This window comes from Oikopleura dioica, chromosome 1 (assembly GCF_907165135.1).
Source record: "Oikopleura dioica chromosome 1, OKI2018_I68_1.0, whole genome shotgun sequence".
Classification (NCBI taxonomy): domain Eukaryota; kingdom Metazoa; phylum Chordata; class Appendicularia; order Copelata; family Oikopleuridae; genus Oikopleura; species Oikopleura dioica.
In genome coordinates this window covers 10,165,826-10,187,898 of record NC_137291.1, presented here as the reverse complement: position 1 = coordinate 10,187,898, position 22,073 = coordinate 10,165,826, and the positions used below count along the sequence as shown (strand labels likewise).

The 22,073-nt window shown below is 42.7% G+C and overlaps 8 protein-coding genes and 1 non-coding gene across 11 annotated transcripts; 3 read left to right on the top strand and 6 right to left on the bottom strand.

Annotated features, from left to right (window-relative positions):
* LOC145695272 (uncharacterized) lies at positions 1 to 1,021 on the top strand. 2 transcript variants are annotated; one of them, XM_081772274.1, is made up of 3 exons: positions 1 to 238; positions 280 to 543; positions 768 to 1,021. In XM_081772274.1, the coding sequence occupies exons 1-3, from the start codon at positions 16 to 18 to the stop codon at positions 914 to 916; spliced, it is 636 nt and encodes a 211-aa protein (XP_081628400.1). In that variant the 5' UTR covers positions 1 to 15; the 3' UTR covers positions 917 to 1,021. The 2 variants fall into 2 exon arrangements, with proteins under 2 accessions (XP_081628400.1, XP_081628399.1); XM_081772273.1 differs by lacking the exon at positions 768 to 1,021 and having other exon boundaries at positions 280 to 731.
* LOC145695265 (cadherin-10-like) lies at positions 950 to 7,387 on the bottom strand. 2 transcript variants are annotated; one of them, XM_081772267.1, is made up of 13 exons: positions 6,988 to 7,387; positions 5,957 to 6,153; positions 5,381 to 5,752; positions 4,884 to 5,080; positions 4,413 to 4,838; positions 4,145 to 4,369; positions 3,860 to 3,984; positions 3,704 to 3,814; positions 2,520 to 2,626; positions 2,077 to 2,210; positions 1,880 to 2,011; positions 1,704 to 1,835; positions 950 to 1,660 (listed from the first exon to the last, which is right to left on the bottom strand). In XM_081772267.1, the coding sequence occupies exons 1-13, from the start codon at positions 7,077 to 7,079 to the stop codon at positions 1,571 to 1,573; spliced, it is 2,340 nt and encodes a 779-aa protein (XP_081628393.1). In that variant the 5' UTR covers positions 7,080 to 7,387; the 3' UTR covers positions 950 to 1,570. The 2 variants fall into 2 exon arrangements, with proteins under 2 accessions (XP_081628393.1, XP_081628392.1); XM_081772266.1 differs by lacking the exon at positions 2,520 to 2,626 and adding an exon at positions 2,315 to 2,427.
* Positions 7,388 to 8,852: 1,465 nt separating this feature from the next.
* Positions 8,853 to 13,759, bottom strand: LOC145695277 (disks large homolog 1-like). Its single transcript, XM_081772280.1, is given in 14 exon segments — positions 8,853 to 9,744; positions 10,118 to 10,309; positions 10,367 to 10,573; positions 10,622 to 11,010; positions 11,115 to 11,347; positions 11,474 to 11,631; positions 11,681 to 11,788; positions 11,881 to 12,205; positions 12,784 to 12,910; positions 12,913 to 13,105; positions 13,197 to 13,277; positions 13,328 to 13,478; positions 13,518 to 13,642; positions 13,687 to 13,759. Coding segments are annotated over 14 exon segments (2,454 nt in total). The 3' UTR covers positions 8,853 to 9,652.
* A 31-nt stretch (positions 13,760 to 13,790) lies between these two features.
* On the bottom strand, positions 13,791 to 15,445 carry LOC145695266 (mitogen-activated protein kinase 14-like). The gene is made up of 5 exons (XM_081772268.1): positions 15,226 to 15,445; positions 15,019 to 15,178; positions 14,658 to 14,883; positions 14,287 to 14,617; positions 13,791 to 14,240 (listed from the first exon to the last, which is right to left on the bottom strand). The coding sequence occupies exons 1-5, from the start codon at positions 15,421 to 15,423 to the stop codon at positions 13,965 to 13,967; spliced, it is 1,191 nt and encodes a 396-aa protein (XP_081628394.1). The 5' UTR covers positions 15,424 to 15,445; the 3' UTR covers positions 13,791 to 13,964.
* Positions 15,446 to 15,468: 23 nt separating this feature from the next.
* LOC145695267 (mitogen-activated protein kinase 14-like) lies at positions 15,469 to 18,071 on the bottom strand. The gene is made up of 8 exons (XM_081772269.1): positions 17,879 to 18,071; positions 17,576 to 17,830; positions 17,410 to 17,519; positions 17,281 to 17,362; positions 17,149 to 17,230; positions 16,895 to 17,061; positions 16,593 to 16,710; positions 15,469 to 16,100 (listed from the first exon to the last, which is right to left on the bottom strand). The coding sequence occupies exons 1-8, from the start codon at positions 18,068 to 18,070 to the stop codon at positions 15,979 to 15,981; spliced, it is 1,128 nt and encodes a 375-aa protein (XP_081628395.1). The 5' UTR covers position 18,071; the 3' UTR covers positions 15,469 to 15,978.
* Positions 18,072 to 18,102: 31 nt separating this feature from the next.
* On the bottom strand, positions 18,103 to 19,547 carry LOC145695270 (protein MAK16 homolog A-like). Its single transcript, XM_081772272.1, has 7 exons — positions 19,489 to 19,547; positions 19,369 to 19,444; positions 19,071 to 19,168; positions 18,971 to 19,031; positions 18,701 to 18,872; positions 18,378 to 18,603; positions 18,103 to 18,316 (listed from the first exon to the last, which is right to left on the bottom strand). Exons 1-7 carry the CDS (start codon positions 19,528 to 19,530, stop codon positions 18,173 to 18,175), a joined length of 819 nt encoding a protein of 272 aa, XP_081628398.1. The 5' UTR covers positions 19,531 to 19,547; the 3' UTR covers positions 18,103 to 18,172.
* Positions 19,548 to 20,052: 505 nt separating this feature from the next.
* Positions 20,053 to 21,027, top strand: LOC145695275 (sperm microtubule associated protein 2-like). Its single transcript, XM_081772278.1, has 3 exons — positions 20,053 to 20,674; positions 20,714 to 20,830; positions 20,872 to 21,027. The coding sequence occupies exons 1-3, from the start codon at positions 20,501 to 20,503 to the stop codon at positions 20,986 to 20,988; spliced, it is 408 nt and encodes a 135-aa protein (XP_081628404.1). The 5' UTR covers positions 20,053 to 20,500; the 3' UTR covers positions 20,989 to 21,027.
* LOC145695980 (U6 spliceosomal RNA) lies at positions 20,087 to 20,190 on the top strand. Its single transcript, XR_014133789.1, has one exon. It is a non-coding gene; the product is annotated as a U6 spliceosomal RNA (small nuclear RNA).
* Positions 21,028 to 22,073, bottom strand: LOC145695274 (mitotic checkpoint protein BUB3-like). Its single transcript, XM_081772276.1, is given in 7 exon segments — positions 21,028 to 21,206; positions 21,249 to 21,322; positions 21,325 to 21,382; positions 21,429 to 21,510; positions 21,571 to 21,719; positions 21,761 to 21,922; positions 21,968 to 22,073. Coding segments are annotated over 6 exon segments (582 nt in total). The 5' UTR covers positions 21,854 to 21,922; positions 21,968 to 22,073; the 3' UTR covers positions 21,028 to 21,080.

The following is a 22,073-nucleotide window of genomic DNA, read 5'->3' as shown; positions in this document are numbered from 1 at the left end:
TACACTTTAGGAAAAATGGGTCTTCTCGGTGCATTAGCTGTCGGCGGTGCCGCCAAGGCTGTTTTTGATAAACGAAAAGACAAGAAAGAGAAAAAGAAAGCTGCGAAAGACGAGGCTGCTTGTGAAGAGCAGGAGAAAGCTGAAGCCGAAGAGCAGGCTCAGAAGGAAGCAGAAGAACAAGCGCAGAAAGAGGCCGAGGAACAAGCAAGAAAGGAACAAGAGGAAAAGGAGGCTCAAGGTTTTCTATTATTTTGAAACTTCAACCCATAAAATTCTAAGAGCAAGAAGAACGGCGAAAGGCCCAGGAAGAAGCCGATCGTCAATTCGAAGAGGACACTAGAAAGGCCCTCGAAGCCTCACAAATTGAAGCTCAAGAAGCTGAAGTTGCATCTGCTCCACCTGCGGAGCCCAACGTGATTGTCTGTGCCCCAGTTATTCAGCAACAGACTCCTCCACAGGCTGCTCCAGCACCCTACCCACCTCAGCATGCTGGCTATCCTCCTCAGCAACCAGGTTATCCTCCTCAGCAACCTGGCTACCCAGGTTATCCACCAGCTCAGCCAGGCTATCCTCCTCATCCTGGATATCAACAACCTCCTGCCCAACCTTATCCTGGCTACCCACCACACCCAGGTTACCAGCAGACTTACCAACAAGTTCCTCCGCCACAGCCTGCGCCTCCTCAGCAAGCTGGCGACATAGAAAAGGGTTAAAATAAAAGCAATTGAAATTATATTTCTTCGTGAATTTTCGTTAACCCAACAAAGTCATCGTCCAAACAGGGCCAAGTCAAGCTGAGCTTGAAGCCGCCGAAGCTCAAAGATCTAACCGTGGTGCTCTTCTGGGCGCAGCTATCGGTGCTAGAAACGACAATGCTCTCGCTGGAGCAGTTATTGGCCGACGAATGGCGCGATAAGCAAACGAATAAAATACGACGACAATGTTTTCTTTATGCTGTTTATTCAATTTATTTGAAAGACTGTTTATGCGAAATTCGCAGAAATAAAGGACTTTAATGCTTTGTACAGAGAATTATTTCTAAAAATAAAACTCGACTTGCTCGTCAATATATTCAATTAAAAATCTACCTTCAAGCAAGTAAAGCTTACAAAATATCAGGTGGCTTGAACTCAGCGTAGTAAGGAAAAAATATTTTGGCACCATTTTGGATGCAAAATGATGCTCCAAATAGCAGAAGTATTATTGGTAATTGAAAAAAATACGGAAAGCAGAATTTTGTTATTTGAAAGGCCTCATTTCGCTCGTTTTCTGAGCATGAGGAAAGCAGATTTTGTGGATCGGAATTCAGAAGGAGCTTTTGGTTGGTTCGAGTGGGGGTACGATATTGTGGGGTAGAAGTTTTTTGAACAATGAAAGGTAACGACTGGCTATTCACAATATAATAGATTATGCAATCACAATGAAACGTTTTTGTTTGTTTCTGGCGCATTGTGGTTGTTGGATTGTTGCGGTCGTTGTTTTTGACGATTTTGAAGGCACACTGGTAATCAGGTATTCGACCGGTTCAGCTTTATATTCATTTAATTAGGTTTTTGGGCGGATAGGGTATTCATCCATCGTAGGCATCATTTTCACGGCCGGCGTAAAGATCTGCCAATTTGCGGAATTTCGGCGAGCTCCAGTTGTCCAGGTTCATGTCCTAAGTAATAAAGTTTGAATCAGTTTTGGTGATTCTATCTTACATCGTCGTAATCAGAAGCATTCGAAGCAATTTCGGATAAATCGCCACAGATGGAGTTGCCTCCTTCGTAGTCAAAGGTGAGCAGCGAGTCATATGGAGGTGAACTTGGATCTTCATCTGCTTGACCCTTTGCCTAAAACATGTGTCAAATAAATGCGGGTCAAGGGGCCAACTAACCGCGTTGATGTATTGACCAATGTCTTCTGGAGGAATTCCAGGGCCGAGGAGGCTGGGTTTGACGGGACGAGTCTTCATTAACGAGTTCTTCTGGTGCTTGGCGCGAACGAGGGATTCAGGATCATAATCGGTCTAATTTTTGATGTTAGACATGAAAAGTCGCGAAACAAAGGAAAGTTAAAGTAATTAATCTTTACCTGGTCCTCTTCTCCACCACCTTCGTGGTGGTAAGCCATGATGTTGGCACGTTCATCATCGACGTCATCGATAAGAGCATCAGCCTTTTCAGGCTGTCGTCTCATTTTGATGAAGATGAGCAAAACGACGATTGCTAAAATTATAATGAACAAGGAGAACTGGTTTCAAAGTAAAAGAATAAATCATGCAAAGCCTTTGTTTAGTAAAAAGCTAAGAGATTTTAGTAATCACACTCACAGGTAATGACGATAACTGCCATAACAATGGCCAAGAAGGGGCCGACAACCCCTCCTCCTGCAGCGATGGCCTCGTCAAAGCCACAATCAGCTTCGTCGAAAGCAGATTTGCATCTAGGATTAGGGTTAGTTAGTGAATCACAGCAAGCACTCGATTGAGAGGTTAGTAAAGGAACTAAAATGCAAAAAGCAAAACTGGTTTTTACCCAAAATGATAAGAAGCGCGGCCATAACAAAGAACCACCACCATGGAAAGCCCGACGTCGCAACGACAGGGCAAGCCACGGTTGGCGAGTCACTCGATTTTTGACAACTACGATAGTTTATTAGAACGTTCATATTTTTAGAGGAAAAGCTATAGACATTCCTCAAAGCCACCCAAATTATGCGCCCGTGAGAAAACGCCTTTGAGCTCTCATCCGGATTTGGTAAAAGGGAGGCATTCCGCCTTTGTTGAAAGAAATTGGGGTGAAATATTTTAATTTATTATAACCCCTTTCCGCACCAAGACAAGATAAACTCGATGGGATCACTGTCAGGGATTCATTTGTCTAACACAGCGGGTTGCCCTTTTGTGGCGAATTGAAAACAGCCCTGTCAGAGCTTGTGACTCTAATTGTTATTAAAATCCTTACAGAAAATATTCAACCGTGACTGGTAATAATAAACCATGGAATTTATCGACATTGAGCTGGTTAAAAATTGATACGGAAAAAATGGGGAATTTTTTTTGGAGAGACGTTGGTTTCTATCGACAAGAAGGGCCATATGCCCCCGACAGGTTGACAGATCTAAAGATTAGCTCCGATATCGGTGCGATCCAGCTCAGTCAGCTCCCCTGAGAACAGCAGGGAGAGATGTGTCAAGGAATCAACGGCAATGAGATTAGCTTTCTAAATTTAGGCGGACTCAAATTTCACCGATTTTACACCCTGTTGCTTTCGCCAAGCGTCTATCCGGATAAGCTTCTAGGCCTGATTTCCTCAAGCTATAATCCTAATTGGCAAGTTTCAGCGAGTCTCAGTGATAAAATGAATTATTGAGCGCGATGGGGTGGCGATATTCAGAAAGAAAGCATTGCTACTTGCCAAAATTAACACGCTATCGGAAATTAAATCAATGGAAAGAGCAAAATTCAATTATTTGTTGGTAGAAAAAACTATCTAAATCGCATTTCGAAGGGTGCTATTTCCGAAACAAGCCTCATCATGTGGTGGTGAATAAGACCGCAGATTACCGCCCGTTGAGTCACGCTTCGGTGATCTTTCCCCCTTACTACACCGACACCACCACGGACCTGGCGGGAGAAATTTATGCATGGCCGAACAAAAAATAAATGAAAGTCCACCCCTGTCCAGTAGGGACTAACCCAATTTGTATAAAGGCTCACCTGCAGACGTTGAGAGTGATGACGGAGTCTTGCTTGTTTCCTTCGTGGTCGGTGCCGCTTACTTGGATGTGCATCGTTTCTCCCACAGGGAGGGACTTTTGCGGAATGTATCTGTAAACCACATTTATTATAAGAAAACCACTGAACGTGTCCTACCGAAGTTGATAAGTGTCATCGTCCTTTTTGTACAAGTCGAACTTCTTGCTATACTGGCCAACGATTTTGATATTGAAAGGACCACAGTGGTCCTTTTTGCAGTCATCACGGTCGATAGCTTTCAGCTAAAAGCAGAATGTGAGTTTTTGTAAGATTTAAATTGGTCTATTTACTAGTCAGATTTCCAGATAAAAAAACAAACTTGGATGAAATATAAAACTGGACGCGATCGAAACTACTCAAGTAGTGCGATCTTGTTTCCGTTAATACTGTAGTTAGACTTACGTCGGTGGAGCCCTTGATAACGACATAGGAGCCAGAATCGAGGATGTTGCAGACGGGTTCGTTGTATTCGATTCGTGGTCCCTCGTCGTTGATGTCTTCGATGAAGATGTAGTGGGTTTTCTTGGCACAGAGGTTCTCATCATCGCAGGCTTCGAGCTCGAGAGCGTAGGTTCCATTCCTGTAGTTGCAAGCTGGCGATTCACATTCTCGATCTAGTGGAGCAGCCTGAAGCAAAGTATTATAACTGACCCTTTTGTTTTGAACTTACGTGGACATATGTAAGAGTCCCAGAGTTGCGATCAACATCGAAGAATCCAAGAGGGTCCTTGGTGATTCGATAAGTAACAGGAGATTTTCCACCAAAGTCTAAATCCTTCGCTCGTGGGTTGTCTCGCAGCGATTTGGCTCCGTTCGTGTCTCCTTCTTTGAAGATGATGTTAGTATCGTCCCAAATTGGGGGCTCGTTTTCATCCAAAACATCAATCGTGATAGCAAAGTTGGCATCTTTGCCCCGATCAGCAGCGTCTTCGTTCTCAGCGACGACCTCGATGGTCCATCGCTTCTGGGTTTCGAAGTCGAGACCGGGTTTCGCGATTTGGAGAAAGGCTGTGTTATCATCTTTGTTCACAATCTCAAAGGGGCTAGATTCAGACTTGAGCCGGAAGGTAACACGGTTGTTTTCTGGGTCGACATCCTTAATTCTATGTTAGCCTGAAATTCGACTGCTTGTATATCTTACCGCATCAGTAGCTCGGAAAGAGTACTTGCCGCCGAAATTTTCGGTTCCAATCGCCGAACCGACTGGTTTCAGCTCGCCGACTTTGATGACCTTTTCATAGTCAACGATTCGAGGAGGGTTATCGTTGACGTCTTTGATGTAGATGGTGATCTTTTCGGTGACTGGAGGATTTCGCGCTGATTTACCAGGTGCATCCTAATTTGGCTCACTAAGTGTAATGAGTAAACTGAAGTTTCAAATCATAGGTGAGAATGGACAACAGGCCGCGTAGGGGATTACAAGACATGGACAGCTGTCTAAGCTCGGCCTTAAAAATATGCCTACTGTCCCAGCTTAGAGAGCTTGGGAAATAAGATCGTGTCATCGATCTCAGATCCAAAATTAAGGGGATGAAGGGTTCCACGGGCGGCGATGGCCACGCTCCGATTGCATTAAATTTGTCACGATATATAAAACACAAACGATCGATCAAAGTTGCCAATTTGTGAGCCATTCCTGAGCAGTTACTTCGATCTCGACGAATTCGTACGATTCAGCGTCCCAATAAGAAGGGCCGGGATTGTTCAGCGTGATCTCACCAGTTTCACTGTTGATGTTGAAGATTCCCATGCTCTTGGTCTCCAGATCGCCGCCTCGTCTTTTCCATGTCTCCTGGTTGGGCAGAAGTCTGTATTCGACTTCGCCAGCGTTTCCAGCGTCAGCATCGATTGCTTCGACTTTTCCACAGCTGCCGCCAGTTCGAGTGCTTTCATCGCATTGAAGTTTGGAAGATGCAGCGGTAAAGATTGGAGCGTTGTCGTTTTCATCAAGAACTTCGATAGTAAGGGTGTCCTCTTCTACCTGGTTGCCGTTTCTGTCTAATGCCGTCACTAAATTGAAGCGTTATCGCTTGCTTGACGATTGATTTTTATTCATCAAAAGCGTGAGGGGCAATAGAAAAACGCTTATCATTTTACAGGCGACGAGAATCCTGCCTTTTTCAAACTTGAAAAAGCAAAAATCAAGTCTTGCAATTACTCCTGCAGGAGCAAATTATAGCGCTAAAGACAGCAATAAACTCGTAATTAACTCACATGTTACTTTATACGAGTCTTTCTCTTCTCTATCCAGCCTGATTCCTCGTTTGAGCCACAGGATTCCGCAGACATTGTCACTGCACAAAGTTTCATCTCTCCTTGATTCGACATAGAACGGTCCAGAATCGACTCCAGAAATTTTGTATTGATCAGCACCTTTCGACGAGAAGATTTTTATGTATTCGCCAGAGTCCCTAAAAGCGATGTTATGAAGCTGTATTGCATTTAGAATTGCAAAACGCGGCAACTATGATTTAGGAAAAAGGAAAGGCAAACCACTTTGGGGTTGAAGTGCCGCCCGGTAAACAACATATTTGGGTACTTTGAAGTGTCGATTTTGTTTATTTCCTGTCCGGGATTTCAAGCAAACTTTTTTTCCTACGCGTTTCGTTTTCCGACATCACATATTTTTCAATAAATAACTAATGACATCGAGTATATAATGGAACTAATGATAGCCCTATTAAAGCTCTCAACAAAGGAATTCACTGTAGCTAATACTTTTTTGAAATAATTGGGCGCGATTAAAGATCGCTATCACGAAAAGAGCGAACACTTGGAAGGTCGTTCCGGATGACTGGCCTTCAACTTGCTTCGGTCTGGGCGGGCAACCGGTTGGAACTGAATTCGCCACGCTTGACCTAGCTACTTCTCGATCAAGCTCGAGTTTCCTCCCCGAAAAATGTCTCGGTCAAAATTTTCAATCAGAATCGTCACCAAAACGCCGCCCAAATCACCTTCAGAAAGCCGCAAATCCATCCGCACATGGCAGGGGGTCGGGGTGACAAAATCGCACATCAAAAACTATGCTCGGGTGTGAGGAGCCCTACCCCGAAAGCTGACGGACCACTGATCGATTCGTATTTTATCGATCATCTGTTTTTCTATAACTATTTCCCCGGAAAGGAAGGCGGGCCCGGAAACAGGATTCTAAGTAACTATCATTTTATATGTCGCGAGGAATCAAACCGCATTTCCGATTAATCGTAAATCTAACCGACTCATCCCCTCCCAATTCATCAACTTACTGGTCGTAGAGTTCGTTTTCGCTGATTTTCTCGGTCGTCAAGGTCCAACTGTTCGCTAAATGTAGCCATAAGGCTATACTTTTCCAGCCCATTTTCGTGCCGGTCTGTCTTCGTCAGAAATGTACTGGGCGTCTTCGTTCAGGAAAATCTCTATTCTTCGTGTCTCTTGTCTAGGGTTTTTGTCACTGGGTTGTCTTCTCTCTTTCTCGATTAGTGGGGGTCCTTATCGCTCGGCAGGGCCTATTCACTACTCGGTTTGGTAAGACGCAATGATAGAGTGACTCGGAGTGACTGCGATATTCGAATTTTGACTTGAGGGGAGGTCACCGCTGTTTTGTGCAATAAGGCTCCGTGCGCAGCCGCAGGGCGTCGAATCTCTATCTCAAGCAGTGGCAGTAGCGCTCACTGTTGTGAGTTTTTGCGTGGTGCGCGCGCGCTCTTCAACCTTTTCGTCCAAGTGTAACGCGTTGAACCACGCGCCCGCTGCTCCTAGCGCGCCGAGTGTTGCGCCACTTCTTCTCTGTCTGTTACTCTCAATCAAACTTCCACTAGAACAGACCGACTTCAGAAGATTCAAAGAAAAGGCTGCCTTGAAGACCAGGCGACGTAGTAAACCGTCAAATGCAACAAACGGGCGCCAGAGGGCGCTCCGAAACGACGACTGCTAATGCTGCTACAACATGCTGGGCTCTCGTTAGCTTTTTTGTTGTTGCTCAGTCAAGTTCAAGGGTCTCTGTTCTCCAGCTTTCCAAAATCACTACACACTCGAGCTGTGTGATTCAAGCTCCAATTCTTGAGTTCAATTGTCTCGCACTCTGCCCCGTGAAAACACAACCGACAGATTTAAATGACAGCGTCTGGCAGAATCGATAATTTTTAACTTATTTCTTGGTACTCAAAAACTGATTTTATCGACTTTATGACAATTTCTTGGATGCAATAGGATTCGAAATTTTGATTTCGCTCATAAAAATCAGCTACGAAAGATCTTTTTCAAATTTTGAAGAGGTTCAAACAAGGGGCGAAATAATTGCATATTTAAATCTCTCGATCTCCATACGGAATGTCCGTTGAATATCGACCGTCTTTGCTTTTCAAACGGAAGTCAAATAGGCTTAGGCCCTTCATCAGCGGCACCATCGATCGGCTAACAGGTTCAGCCCGGCCCCTCGCGCGACCCAGATCTCGGAATAACAAGATCAAATCCGAGTCTCGCGTAAAATCGCCCTCGATACAGGTCAAAGGGCACCCATGCGGAAAATGCCTTGGAAGTGCGCTCAAATCCTGGGTGCAAATCTGACTGTAGTTTGACAATGTCAGGCACCCCATTGTGCTTGATTCTTCATCAAACAATAACAACACAAAAAAACGTATTGGCGCTTTGTTGGCACTAGCATTAGGCAAGTTTTTAAAGTGGAACTTCAACACAATAACTTGCTCCTTTAGTTTCAATCTTGCTACAGTAATTGGACATTTTAAACTTTCCTAAAAAGCGTCGAAGCCAAAATAACTTGCCAAATTAACGCCCTAAAAATCTAAAGGCTGCGGTAATTTTGAAGATGAATTAGCTGACAGTTATGAATATTGCTGAGCCCCGCGGATAATGAATCCGTTCCCAGATAATCACAAAATGACAAATGCACCTGTTTCCAGGCCAAAAATTGCTAATAAACGATTTTAGTGAGCTCGCCTGCGAATTATACAAAGAAGAAGCACTCGTAAACAAATATTTCTTGCACCAGACATAGACAGGTGCACCGTCAGATGCCCGTGACGATCAGATGTTCCCGGGGAATATTTATTTCCCGCGAGAAAGGATCACTCTCGCGTGAAAAGGGGATGATCACCGGCATCGTCAGGATTATATTTTGTTGCAGGGTTCTTTTCCAACCCATTGGTCATGTTTGAGGGATACAAGGTACAGTGCGGAAGTCATCTTGCAGTATTTTTTGTTGTTTGAAAGGTAATAACTTATTACTAATAAGCTTGGATTTTGATTAAGGATTTCGACAATTTGTATCTAATAGGATCATCAAGATAGTTCTAGTTTAAAAAACTGTTGCCAGTTTGCCTGCATTCGTAGTATTCTGAGCCCTGTTAACAATACGGCTTTGGAGAGCACTTGAAGTCTTGAAAAGAGTCTCGACTAGGATCAAAAACGTGCCAAGAAAGAAATAAATTCAATCCCAAGAGAGGCGCTCAACAAAGACACCTTGCTCCAGGACCTTCTCTTTTCTGAAGTTTAGTGCTACTGTAGAATTTCCTACTAGAAAAAGGAATAACGTCAGAGTGGTCGGCCTGATGAGCTTTCGTTTTGGAAATATAAGCTCGTTTTGATAAGAGTTTTATTTGATCGTTGATATGGTATAAATTGATTCTTGTTTTGGGCGTCCGGATTTTTCAATAGGTCAAAAGTAAAAGATACAAGTTGAACTCGAGCGATAGAAGTTGGAACGAAGTTTTCTTTTTGATATTGCGATTCTTAGTAAACTAGGTTTGAAATCATTGAAAGAACGAAGAAGAAAATAAACATATGTACAGCTTGTTTAAAAACGAGGATTAAGGAAGTATGTGGAAGTAGAGAATTAAGAGGCATTGGAAGGCAATGATAGAGTTTAGATTTTTGCTGTTCAAATTAAAAGTTTTCTTAGTACGCAGCAGAGGGTCAGAGCTTATCGCCTGTCGGCAGCCAGTGCGAGGTACCGCTCAAGGATTCGACGATTTCGAGCACCTGCTCGCGAACGTGCTCTTCTCCGTCTAAAATTGAGCATTATCAGCAGCATTCAACGACAGTTTCTTTCAATACTGTAAATTCGCGTTCTCGTGTTAACTCGATGGGCGCTTAGCACCCCGGCTTAGTAAAAGAGATTCTCAATGAGGGGTTACAGAATATCGAGCGAGCTCATAATTAATGACCTCAGCAGGCTAGCCCTTATATCGTTCATTTTAAGAGGGTACCCTTATTAATCTCAAAAGCTTATAGCTTCCGAATAAACCGAATTAATCAAAAATTTTTCATCAAATTCGGAAATTACGAGAGTTTATCAGAGTTCTAGAGCCACGTTCGACAGACTGATCCCTTGGGTTATCATTACGGAAATCCGAACGCTTCTGAAGGGCAAACGATTACCTTCGGCTTGAATCACGGCAGTGAATTGTTCGGCGTAATCCGCTTCGAGTCGCTGACACTGTTGGATTATTTGAAGCGCCGCCTGTTCGGATAATCTTTTGTTAGACTCCATTAAAGTTTCAACAGAGCGTGGTTTGATGTAGATTGCAATTGCCGGAAGTTGTGCATCGGAGAGCCGCCGCAAAGCGCCGCCTAATTTCATGTTTACGACGTTTTCTCAAGCAAGGATCAATATAGCATGTTACATACCGGAAACATCCAAGATACAGTGCTTATTCGTTTGAGCAACATCCATCACGGCCTTTATACTCGTTCCGTAGAGGTTATCGCTGAATTGACCAGCCTCGATGAATTCGCGGTTCTCGATTTGAGTGGTCATATCTGCTTTTGAGATAAAGTAGTAATCTCGACCTTCCACTTCGCAATTTCGTTTTGGACGGGTCGTATGCGGAATCGCTAAAATTTGGATAATTCCCATAATCCCATTTGATAAAAAATAAAAACCTTGTTGGTATTTCGATGCGTCAAGCTTTATTAGCTCGTCGGACATTTTTTCCTTCAACGGGCCAAAGATCACGATTGGCCTTGGATATTCAACTTCAACTTGCTTCACCGGCTCATATGATAGGACCCAGTCATCGCCCATTTCGAATTCATCATCGCTAGAACTGCTGTGAGTTTCCTCCCTACAGATGTTCTCCTTTGACTTCATCAGATTCAACTTCGAGGAAAGAGCATTGACTCGAACATTCAGCCGGCCGCGACTTTTTCTAACTTCGCCGTTTGGCTGACCTGGGCGACGAAATTTGACTTGCTTCATTCGTAGTTTTTCTTTTCTTTCAACGCGCGCCTTTGACGGTATACAGCCCTGCTCAGCTGGCTTTCCCATCAGACTGAAGGGAAATTGTTAACGTTGTTTTATTGCTTCCTTGAAAATCTCAATAGGTTCAAAAGAAAATGCTGACTGTAGTGGTCTTGCTGCCATAGTTATACTCACTTTGCCTGCCACCACTCTTTGTCAGACGCATTCGTGACATGGATAATATCTCCGAAGCGAAAGCTGAGCCCTTTGGAAGGCAGCCCAGAGTCGCGAACAGCTGTGTAGTCGAACAATGCGCGCACTGTCATTTCTTTCTTCGAGGAAGTCTGTAGCCCTCCGCCTATACTGGCGCTCAGCATCTGTTGCCTCAAGTCATGCATTCGGTGCTCGAATTTAGCGAAGTTCTCGGGCTTGAAAAAGACATAAATAGATATTCATTCGGAGAGTTAGGGTTAGGCTTTCTGGAGCTACAAAATGGAATGCGACCTTCTTTTGCTTTAATTAATTCGAGTCTTGCTTTAGAAAGAGATCTTTACCTCATGTTGAACAACAAGTTCCACAGTATCACCAGAATTGCGCAGAATAAGTGCAGCTTCCTGATGCGACGCGTATTCTATGCTGTTACTGTTGACCGTGAGAATTCGATCTCCCTTTTGTAACGACTTGGAGCTGTCAGCTGGACCTCCTGCGAGGACTGAAACAAAAGTTGACACGGCCGATACAACAAAACATCGCGCTCTTACCAAAAGAAACAAAGATTCCTGGTGGAGAGTCGTTCCACTCGGGATCGATTTCCGCTTCTCCGCCGACGATGTTGAAGCCAAAACCACTTTTTCCTCGTTTTAGTGTCACTTAAAAATATCAAAGAAGCGCACTTGATAGCCTCCTTTTCAGGATCGATGATTGCCAGATGAAAAATTTTCGCGTTTTGCGAGATTTTTACCTGTTCTGGGCATGTGATTTCTACCCTGTGTTCCGTCATAGACGGCACAGCCATGTTTGATTGCGGAATCAGCAGCTGATCCAGCAGGGATTCCAAAGTCGGACACTCGCGAAACGTCGAGAATGTTCCCTTTACTCGAGGCGAGGTTTTCCGTCAACGAGATGGAACTTGAGGTAGCACTTGGAAGAACGTGATCGTCTGAGGATTCGACTTGTACGGGTGTTTCCCTGATAAGTTTGATCAAAACCGTTGGTCCGGTATTGGTCAGAAAGGCAACCGCTTGTTCGTGAGAGACACGCGCTAGCGAATTGTTGTCTTTATCGAGGTCAGAATTTATGAATCATTCTAGACCGTGTTTTCGACTTCCTCCTCTCGACAATGCCACGTGGCACTTTTTGCCCTTACCCAGGCAAATCGGAATGCAGATCATTAAGAAAAGAGAGCTTTCAGTTAATGTAATGTTTATTTTATTCAGAATGCTCCGAGTTGATGAGTCCTCTGGCTTTCGCGAAATGTTGGATCATTCGACTGAAAAGATCTTCTATCTCTGTGCCCGTTGATAATGATGCATCAGGGAAGGATCATAAGCGTGACTAGTGACATATTCTATAAAATAATTACTCGTGCTTAGAGCCTTTTAAGAAAATTAAATGTGCAATATCAATTATAGTGCAGTTATTGAATTTCCGTAATTTTGAAGTGCAATACTAATGAAGAAAGAACATGTGCAATCAAACCAAGATGCAATGCTTTACTCCATATGTGCAATATTTTCGTGCAATTTTTCTTGTGCAATAAATCAATTATCATTCATTTACCAAAAAACTTTGAAAGACAGCGGTGCATATAAAAAATGTCCCTCTGTATGTCTCGTCTAAATTTTCTGACCTTTCCTACGAACATAATTCGATCGCCCGCTTGCAGCCTGCCTTCTTGAGCGGCAGCGCCGCCGGGGATGATCTTGGTGATGAAAATCCCGTCATTTCCTTCGATATGTTGGTTTCCCACGCCGCCAGCGATCGAGAAGCCAAGGCCTGTCTTGCTCTTTGGAGCTTGACTGTTATCAGCTCCGTCGTAGCATCGTTAATCGTTGAGTTTGAGCTTGCCAGGATGTTCTCAGAGGACGATTGAAGGAGCTCTGGTTTGGGGAGCAGAGTTGAGCTTAGTTGTGGCCTTCTGCGGCCGATTGAAAGTTCTACTGATGATCCTGAGCTCCGTAGAATGTCTAAAATTGGATAAATACGGGGCGTAAGATGTTGCCTAATTGGCGAGATGTAAAAATAGCACCACTTCAAAAAGCGGTTGTATTTACTCACCAACACATGTTCCGTGAGTAACCGTACGGCAATCAATGTTGTTGATAGCCAGCACAGCATCGCCAGGTCTTAGTTGTCCTTCTAAATAAAGTGGATTAGCGCTACCGTACAATTGAGGAAGCGGTACTTACGTTGTTCAGCAGCTCCGCCGGGAATGATTTTAGAAATATAAATATGAATGTCGCCAGTGTCAACTGGAGAGTCGATACCGCCTGTAATAGAAAATCCTAAGCCAGATTCGCTCTTTTCCAGCGTTATTCTGAAGATGTCGAATTCGGGGTCCTGAAAAATTGCCTGAACGAGCGATGGGGAGATAACTACCTGTTGTGGGGTGTCTTTGTTGTTCAGATGGAGTTCGTAGTACTCCTGAATATCTAGCAAGGCATTGTAAAGGCGTGACTGGAAGATATTTGCAACACGAGTAGCAGCTAGTGCTACAGGAGAGTCTGAAACGTAATTGAAGAAAGACAGGACGAATCCAGATGTTTACCCTTTTCAGATTCAGTCTGAAGCCGGTTCAGGATTGCCAGAGCAGCCTCGGCGTCATCCCTTTTCACCGGCATTCTAAAGCGTCATATATTACAACCTCCCTCATATGTGGCTCGTTATCTGTTAGGTTCGGAATAATTTCACAGTAGCTATCTTAAGGTAATAAATTACACGATTAAAAGTAAGTATAATAATAAAGAATCATCGTATCAGTTAAAAATTGAGCGAAATATTGAAAATTTTCAAACGTTGCGAAAGGGATCCGTCGATTTCTTGATGTTATTGTTCTATTTCCTCGTCATCGGATGAGTAGAAATCTTCGGGGTAAATGCTTTGAAGAGGTCGAGGTTCAAAGGTGTGGATTTCCGTCCAGATTTGATTGCGAAGATCAGCGATGGTAAGATTGTGGCCTTCTGAATTGTCTACGAAGGGAGTGGCGGTGGGCTCGTTTGGTGGATCGCGCAGGTCCCCAAAGAACGGGTGCTTGATTGCTTCTTCTACAGAAATTCGTTCGTCGGGGTCAATTTTCAACATTTTCTCGATCAAGTCTATTGCCTGAAAGAACATGAATAGAAAAACGGGCTTCAAAGGGGGGGCTTACTTGGTCGGAGAAACCAGTGTGTATGATTCTTAAATCCTTCTTCTCTACTTTTGTGAAGCCACGAATGCATTTCCTTATATTTTCGCCTTCTATTTTGTCAATAAACTTATCGTTCGGCGTCCCACACAGGTTTATTATCTCATCTAAGAGCTTTTGCCAACAGTCGACCGGAAAGAGCGGTTTGCCGGTCATCATCTCCGAGAAGATGCATGCGAGGCTCCAGATGTCCGCTTTTTCGTTGTAGCGCATCCATCTCAGGATTATCTCTGGTGCTCTGTACCACCTAGCCATCACATAGCCGGACATATAATCATCTACATGGCGCGCCAATCTGAAAGGATCCAAATCTAAAATTCATACAAAGCGGTTACCCAAAATCGAGAATCTGAATTATGCCGTCCTTCTCTAACACACCAATATTGTCCGGTTTCAAGTCACGATGCATGACATTGGCTGAGTGGATATGCTTCAGAGCGCGCACCATTTGGTAAACTAGGAACTGTATCGTTTCCTCGTCGAACTTTGTGTTGTTTTGATTTGCAGTTTTGATCGCTTGGTCCAGGGTTCCGTCGGCTTTTTTCACCACGAAGTATATCTTTGATTGGGTCATTTTTTATTTCAATTAAAATCCTGGAGAAAATTATTAATTTGAATGAGGCAATTAGCTCCTGAAACTCAAACTTGAATCTTTTCGTATCATTTTTTGTAAAAATATAAATAAGGACCTTTCCTCTTCCATGTCTTCTGGTCCATAAGCAAGTGGCGTAAAGACATCAATTATTGAAATTATATTCTCATGGCAAAAGTGCTTCATTAATTTCAGCTCTCGTAGGGCTCTGCGGGCATAATCAACCGTTTTCAATGGCCTTGTCAGCTTTTTCATCGCCACACACTAATAAATCAATGCTCGACATCGTAAGCTTACAGTCTGATGCTTACTTTGTTGTATTTCCGGTCGAAAGCCGAGCAGACTTGCGCGTAAGCCCCACAGCCGAGCTGTTTTAAATCGCGGTATCTCTGTGGCACTGTCCACAGGCCGTATTTCACATGGTGGGTCTCGTAGGCACTCATCGAGGCATCCTCATCATTATTGTCTAATTTGAGAGCTTCTTGAACCTGATTGAGATCCAGCTCCATCAGCAAGTTTATATCTCTCTGAAAACAACAAGGAGTAAATTTAAAAAGAAGAATTTCAGAATTTACGCTCAAAATTCGAAAAATAAGGACAAACAGAAAAGAAAAAAAAACGGAAGCCAAATGAATGATCCTACTATGTTAATAGGATAATAGAGGTAATCTTTTTGAGAAGTTGAAAAAAGAAGGATTTCAGGCTCCAGGTTCGGGGAGGGTACTTTTTGCAGAATCAAAGTGGATAAGTAATGTGTATAAATAAAAAGCTCACAATGCATGTATTCAGGTGAAGTGAAGATTGTTTCATAAATAAAGATAGAAGCAAAATGATAAGATCATAAAACTGAATTACTCAATTTTTCAAGGCAGAACTGAATTTGATTATCAATAATAGTTGTAGTAGGAACTAATAGTTATTTACATGGAAAATAAAGACAAGGTACAATCAGGTCTGGGAACTGAAAACTAAAAAGGAAGACAAACAAAAATTACCTGAGACCTGATCTGAAATTGCATAAAAAGAAAATAGGAGCAACTGTAGGAAGTCTATTCTCTGCGTGCTCAGAACTGGCCGACTTCTTCTAATGCCGGCGGCTCGAAGCTCTTCAACTCTTCCCAAGTCAATTGTCTCAGCTGCTCGACAGTCAGATTCTGATTCTCGTAGACGTCCTCGAACTTGTCCGCTAGAAGCAGAAAAATAAGTAAAAGAAGGGGAGTTAATATGCTCAATATTGGAGAGAGAAGCTCAGATTTCTGTCGGGTTAAATTAATTGTTACGCAGTCTCTTGGGAATCCGCTCTGGGGAGAATTAATAAAGCTCTGAAGTTAAACAGAGCGGCGATTTATCAAAAAGCGGCAAAAAGCGACGCATGAGAAAGTTCGGGAAATGATAGAAATCTTTGATAGGTCTTCGATTTCCCGTGAAAGTTGAAATCGAAGCTCTTTTCCAAAATTCAATTTCTATCTCTTTTCCTAGCGAAAATGAGCGCTCTCCACAAAGCTTTTTACCCAAGTCAGGATCAACGAATCGGTCTGAGAATTGGTAAATCCAAATGTAAAGCCGATTAGTAAACTTTCGGCAACATTCAACAGTCGGGATTATGCGTTATTGGAACAAAATCAATGATTGTCAAATATGATTTGACAAAATAATAGAAAATTAGGATAATCAATACCTGTAGGCTCGTCATCTGGGTCGTGGTATTCAGAAAAGTACTCGTGTTCTAATGCTTCTTCAGCTGTAATTCTTTTATCTGGATCAAGTTCCAGCATGCGTCGTAGAAGATCAATAGCCTAAATAATTCATCATCAATAATTCCGACGATCATTCCCTTTTTTCCTCTTGCGACGTAAAATCTCCCAAAAGTACAAGAAAAAGAGGCCGATGCCAATTTAATCAAGAAGTCTTTTTTCAACATAAAATATAAATTAGTCCTTACATTCGAAAGAGCATTAATTTGTTTTTTCCTATACGTACCAAAGGAGAGCATGGTCGAAAAACTTCGCTAAAGTCCTTGGGCCGTCGCTTTTCGAGAGTCTTGATGTAGTTTTGCGCGTGTACGGATTGAATTTTCGCCAAAAGTTCGGGTCCCGGCGTCCCCGACAGATCCATTATTCTCTTTAGCTGATCAATATGATCGTCACCTAGTTCGAATTATAAATTCATGAACACTTTAAGGCCACTTTGATAACTGTCTGGGAAGACAAAGTTACTACTTTTAAAGTAATTACCGGGGAAGAGCGTTCTACCAGTAAGTAGCTCGGCCATGATGCAACCGCAGCTCCAGACGTCTACTGTCGTCGTGTATCGCATCTATACAGTGTTTAACGTCGTTGGTTCGTCTGAAAGAGACAAATACGAACCCAGTTGAGCATAATTTCTGGCGCCCGGTACCATCTTGTCGCGACATAACCTGTCATTTGTTCATTCGCGTGTCTTGCCAAGCTAAAAAATATATTATTTCAACCTCTTGAATCGAGACACGAAATTACCCGAAATCGAGAATCCGCAACTCGCAGTCTTCGTTGACAGCGATGTTGGAAGGTTTGAGATCTCGATGGATGATTCCAGCCGAGTGGATGTACTTCAGCGCTCGAAGAATCTGATAAAATGCGTTTTAGACAGTCGGTATGTCCAAAAGTAAACGCCAGCGCAAACCTGGTAGGTTAAAAACTGGACATGTTCGTCCGTCAGCCTCTGCGTCCTGATGATGTTGTTCAAGTCAGCGCCCATCAAGTGAGTGACGAAGTAAATGTCGTGAAAGCTCTCGAATGAATCATTTGGCGTAAAGACGTCTAGCATCGAAATAACATTCTCGTGGCGAAAGTGCTTCAAAAGACGAAGTTCTCGATACGTTCTTTTCGCGTGAATATCGGATTGGAAGGGCCGGGCCAGCTTCTTAACAGCAACGCTCTACAAATGAGAAAGTCAAGAGAAAATGATGGCATATTGAGCTCTTACGGCATCATTTTCATTGTCTCTCGCAGAGCAGACTGATCCGTAAGCACCAGATCCGACGTTTTGAAGATCCGTATATCGCTCTGGAATCACCCAATCCGAGTGGCAAATCGTTTCCAAATAAAAGCCCTCTGGAATTTCGAGTCGTTCATGATGCTGCATCACAACTTCCATCCCATCGTTATTTCTTTCCATTTTTTCTAAATAAAAATTTCCGTTCAATTTTTTCCTCTAAGATGGCTTGTTCATGATTAAATGATCAAAAAAGTAGTCCACAATCTTTCAGTCTTTTCACAGTCAATTTTTGAGTTTTCTCTTGCTTGGTCCAGCTAATTCGATTTCTTTCTCCTTCATGATCTTCAAATGCTTTCGTTTTCTGGCTGGTGCTTCGATTTCTGTTTCTTGCTCTAGCTCCAAATCTTCAATATCTTGCTCTTCGTCCTGAATTCAACAGTAAGGAAAATATTCTAAGTTTGTTGGAAAACAATACTCATTTACTAACACTTTCAAAGTCGGAAAAGTCTTCAACAAAAGTCGTCTCGCCGACGTCTGAATCGTCCTCGCTCTCGTCTTCATCTTCTTTCTCTTCGCCTTCTTTCAATATTTTATCGAAGCTGGCATTGTTGAAGTTGTAAATATCGTTGTACGTTCCTTTCTTCAGTCGATCAAGCAGTTCCTTTTCGATTGCAGTCTCGAGCTGAGCTGCAACCAGCGCTTTCTTCTCTCGTCTGAATTGTTTATTTAAAAAATTGAAAATCATCTGTGTGATAAAAAGTCAAAACTCCCAAAGGGGAGCTGTAAATGAGGATCGTGCTCAGCAATAACCTCGTGTCTCTCTTCTCTTGTTTCCGACTTAGCGGTACGATTTCCTTGTCTCCCTTCAACACCAGTTTTCGCATTCGGATCAGGTATTGAAAGATTTTCGTGAATCGCTGCTTGCACTTGTGGCGCAAGAACCAAGGCCAGTAGATTAGCTTTTCGTCGATTTGCTCGAGCGCTAGAATTTTCCAGATAAATGTGGGTCGAATATGAAACAATTGATTATATACATAACTGGTCCAACAAGGCCGAGGTTAGGGGTCGGTTCGTCTGTACCTGTTTTGTAGTTGCGGCTCAATTTGGTCTTCTCCCACAATCTGGCTGGAAACGCGGCGCGCTAGAATCCCGTTCAATCGGTCCACCGCAACAAAATTACCTCAATCGTCTTCTGGTAAAGATAGCAGACGCCATTCTCTTCCTTGATCGTTGCGTACTGGCTGTTCGCCAAAGGACAGGTCTGTCGGGCGCAGATACCTAGAAACAAAAATCGCTCAGGAGGAGTGAAAAACAATAAAGTTAAAGATCAAGTCTATAAAAAGTCGACAAGAATTTTGACAAAATACGTCGAAAAAGGAAATTCCACTCGTCGAAAAATATCGTATGGGTTCATTTGGGGGAGAATAAGAACAAAAAGGCCCATTTTATCTTTAGAAAAATGCCCTAAAATAGCTTACCAGTAAGATTGTATTCATTTCTACAGAACTTGGACGTCCCTTGGGTTCTTGCAGACGCTTTGAACGCACAAAAATTCTGAAAGAGACGTTCTCATGTGAATCATATATCTTTAAATTTACTTTGTTTCCAATATTCGACCAGATCAATTCGTCGTGCTGCATTCTCTTCTAAAAACGAAAAATGGTCAGTTCAAAAGCTGAAGAAAGTTGAAAAGAACAGCCAGCCTTTTTCTGGTTCAACTGTCATTATTTATAAAATTAACATGTCTATCTAATTATGTTTGGATGTTGTGTCAACAATGAGGGAAAAAGGGCCGAAAAGTCAAAAATGGTCCCAGGCGGGCGACAATTGATTTGCTTCATTTTTGAGCTGCGTCACCACTCCAGGATTTGACGAATAATCCCTTGCGCCGAAAAGAAAAAGCTTGGAAAAAATTCCCAAAAATCAAAAATAAAATAAAAGATCAAAATTAAAGAAAAATGTACAGAAAGAAATAATTAATAAGCGAAAAAAGGGATGACAGATAGAGTCACAGGATGAGTCAAAAATGGAGATTTGTGGGTTGAGTAGTGGAACGTTCGAAACAGGCAAAGATCGATTTTTTTTTTCTTTGAGCGAGAGCGCTCAAGGCGAAAAAGGAGAAACCATAACGGGTGGGGGCGCCGGGACGAGCCCGACTTTCATTTATAAACGCGCAAAACTTGACGCAACAACGTAGTGGCTTCGGCCCTACATATATTAAAATTGGAACGATACAGAGAAGATTAGCATGGCCCCTGCGCAAGGATGACACGCAAAATCGTGAAGCGTTCCAAACTTTTCCAAAAATTTTAAAGTCTCAAGTCGCGAAAATCAATTTTCTCTCTGGCTAATGATCATTTTCTCAGCAGTAAGCTGGGGTAATCATAAAATTTTCCTTTTTTCATAAAAGGAAAAACTTTCCTTTTAGGTCATTTTCCTTCATTTACGAAGAATATACGTAAATTATGTATGAAAATATCCTCTACGCTGATTTGAATCAGGCTGAAGCCTTTTGAAATTCACAAATTCTAATAATTTCTAGAACTATCTGCAAAAAACGATGTTTTCTCAAAAGAAAGTCAGTTTAAAAGGAGCCCGTGACGGTAAAATATGTCCGACCCTCAACCAAGAAAGTCAATTTACGCTGGTGCTGATGAAGCTCGGCTCCGAAAGCAGCGAAAGGAGCGTAAAGAAGACATGAAAACGGCGATGCTTCGAAAGCCAATCTTGAGACCGAAGTGCGGATACAGCAGAATTCGAGTTGAGGAGCTTTCACAGCCAAAAGTAACGAAGAATGAATGTTGAAAAATTGAAATATTTTAGTCTGATAAAATGGAAGACGACACCCGCCCAATTCCCATCGTTCCATGGGGAAATCAAGAACCCCTCCAGCCCATTACTTCCGCGACACTCAAGGCTATCCCGTCTAAAAGAATCGAGGTAAGACTCCCTTTCCTGTAACAAATAAATAAAAAATACAGGAACTTGCGGTGCCAAAGAAGAGTTTCGTAAAGCCCGAACTGGTCCCCTACGATTTGTACGTCTATTCCTGCGGACGAAGCTCTCCCATTCAGAAAAAGGAATCTGACCAGAAGTGACTTATTTACAATAAACAAGAAATGTATTTATTAAAGAAAATGTGAGTTTATTTATTTTCAAAAGGGGCAGTGAGAAGGGCCTAAAGTTTCTCCTAAGTTGACATGTTCTTGGGTTTGATTTCTGCGTCGGCCATTTGGCGAACGAAAAGTTGAGGTTCTGGAATGTAGCGGTCGCCTTGGACGTCGATTTCGTCCAAGAAGGAGGATCCGATGGCGAGCTAGAAAAAGACTGAAGGGTTGTTTATCTTATCTGTTTGTACCTGGTCGCCTTGAGGACTGAAAGCAAGAGCAGAAACACTTGTTGGGTAGCGTCGATAAATTGCCAGTCGTTTTTGTTGAATCCATCCCAAGTTGAAACAAATCCATCTGAGCCGCCGCTGGCGAATGTTTGGTACTAGAATTTTTAATAATGAATGAAGACTTAAATTCGATCGCCATACTTTCTGGTGGAAGGCTAGAGCATTGACGGGGTATATTTCTTCTATATCTTCGTTTTTCTGGCGGTGGCATTTGAAAGCGTAGCTGGGCAAATGTCAAATATCTTTGAATAGGTCCTAGACAAGGACTCCTAGTCTCTCCTACCGTTTTCGCTGAACTTCAGCGTCGACGTCAAAGTACTCGACAGCCACTCGACCCTCGATGGAACCCATGACGAAGCCAATTCCGCTTGGGAAGCATTTGATGCATCTTGTTTGATATTTCAAGTTCGAATCTTTTTTGCTCGCAAATATCTAAAGATCCTCGTTACGCTGGTCTACGGAATAAGTTTTACCCAAATTTCGCAGATCCCAGATGAGTATTTTTCGTTGCGCAGTTCCGACAACAAGTTGATTGTCGACTGTATCCATAGAATAAACTCTCTCATTCTGCGGTCTGCTCACGATTCGCGATCGTTGTCGAGGATCCCAGAGAGTGATTTCTTGATCCCATGATCCTAGAACCCATTAAACCTCGTTCAAAATCAAAACCCAATACTTACCACTAATAATGCAGCCCTTTTCTTTGGACTTTACCAAGCAGCTGATTGCCTCTTCATGCGTACCAATGTTATCCTCCATATTGCGTTCAATATTATACCGCGTAAC

Excerpts from the sequence above, each read along its gene's own strand:
- LOC145695266 (XM_081772268.1), bottom strand. The coding sequence starts at position 15,423 with ATGGAGCTGGATCTCAATCAGGTTCAAGAAGCTCTCAAATTAGACAAT. Across the intron at positions 15,179-15,225 it reads TCGACCGGAAATACAACAAA|TGTGTGGCGATGAAAAAGCT; the intron begins GTAAGCATCAGA and ends TTGATTTATTAG. Across the intron at positions 14,241-14,286 it reads ACACTGGTTTCTCCGACCAA|GCAATAGACTTGATCGAGAA; the intron begins GTAAGCCCCCCC and ends ATGTTCTTTCAG.
- LOC145695267 (XM_081772269.1), bottom strand. The coding sequence starts at position 18,070 with ATGGAAAGAAATAACGATGGGATGGAAGTTGTGATGCAGCATCATGAA. Across the intron at positions 17,831-17,878 it reads GAGACAATGAAAATGATGCC|AGCGTTGCTGTTAAGAAGCT; the intron begins GTAAGAGCTCAA and ends TCTCATTTGTAG. Across the intron at positions 17,062-17,148 it reads TGGTAGAACGCTCTTCCCCG|GTGACGATCATATTGATCAG; the intron begins GTAATTACTTTA and ends AATTCGAACTAG.
- LOC145695265 (XM_081772266.1), bottom strand. The coding sequence starts at position 7,079 with ATGGGCTGGAAAAGTATAGCCTTATGGCTACATTTAGCGAACAGTTGG. Across the intron at positions 5,753-5,956 it reads AGACTCGTATAAAGTAACAT|TGACGGCATTAGACAGAAAC; the intron begins GTGAGTTAATTA and ends GCTTCAATTTAG. Across the intron at positions 2,211-2,314 it reads GGCAGTTATCGTCATTACCT|CAATCGTCGTTTTGCTCATC; the intron begins GTGAGTGTGATT and ends TTATAATTTTAG.
- LOC145695275 (XM_081772278.1), top strand. The coding sequence starts at position 20,501 with ATGTCCGACCCTCAACCAAGAAAGTCAATTTACGCTGGTGCTGATGAA. Across the intron at positions 20,675-20,713 it reads AGGAGCTTTCACAGCCAAAA|TCTGATAAAATGGAAGACGA; the intron begins GTAACGAAGAAT and ends GAAATATTTTAG. Across the intron at positions 20,831-20,871 it reads TCCCGTCTAAAAGAATCGAG|GAACTTGCGGTGCCAAAGAA; the intron begins GTAAGACTCCCT and ends TAAAAAATACAG.
- LOC145695272 (XM_081772273.1), top strand. The coding sequence starts at position 16 with ATGGGTCTTCTCGGTGCATTAGCTGTCGGCGGTGCCGCCAAGGCTGTT. Across the intron at positions 239-279 it reads AGAGGAAAAGGAGGCTCAAG|AGCAAGAAGAACGGCGAAAG; the intron begins GTTTTCTATTAT and ends TAAAATTCTAAG.
- LOC145695270 (XM_081772272.1), bottom strand. The coding sequence starts at position 19,530 with ATGCAGCACGACGAATTGATCTGGTCGAATATTGGAAACAAA. Across the intron at positions 19,169-19,368 it reads AAATGAATACAATCTTACTG|GTATCTGCGCCCGACAGACC; the intron begins GTAAGCTATTTT and ends TTTTGTTTCTAG. Across the intron at positions 18,317-18,377 it reads ACTTTTCCGACTTTGAAAGT|GACGAAGAGCAAGATATTGA; the intron begins GTTAGTAAATGA and ends TGTTGAATTCAG.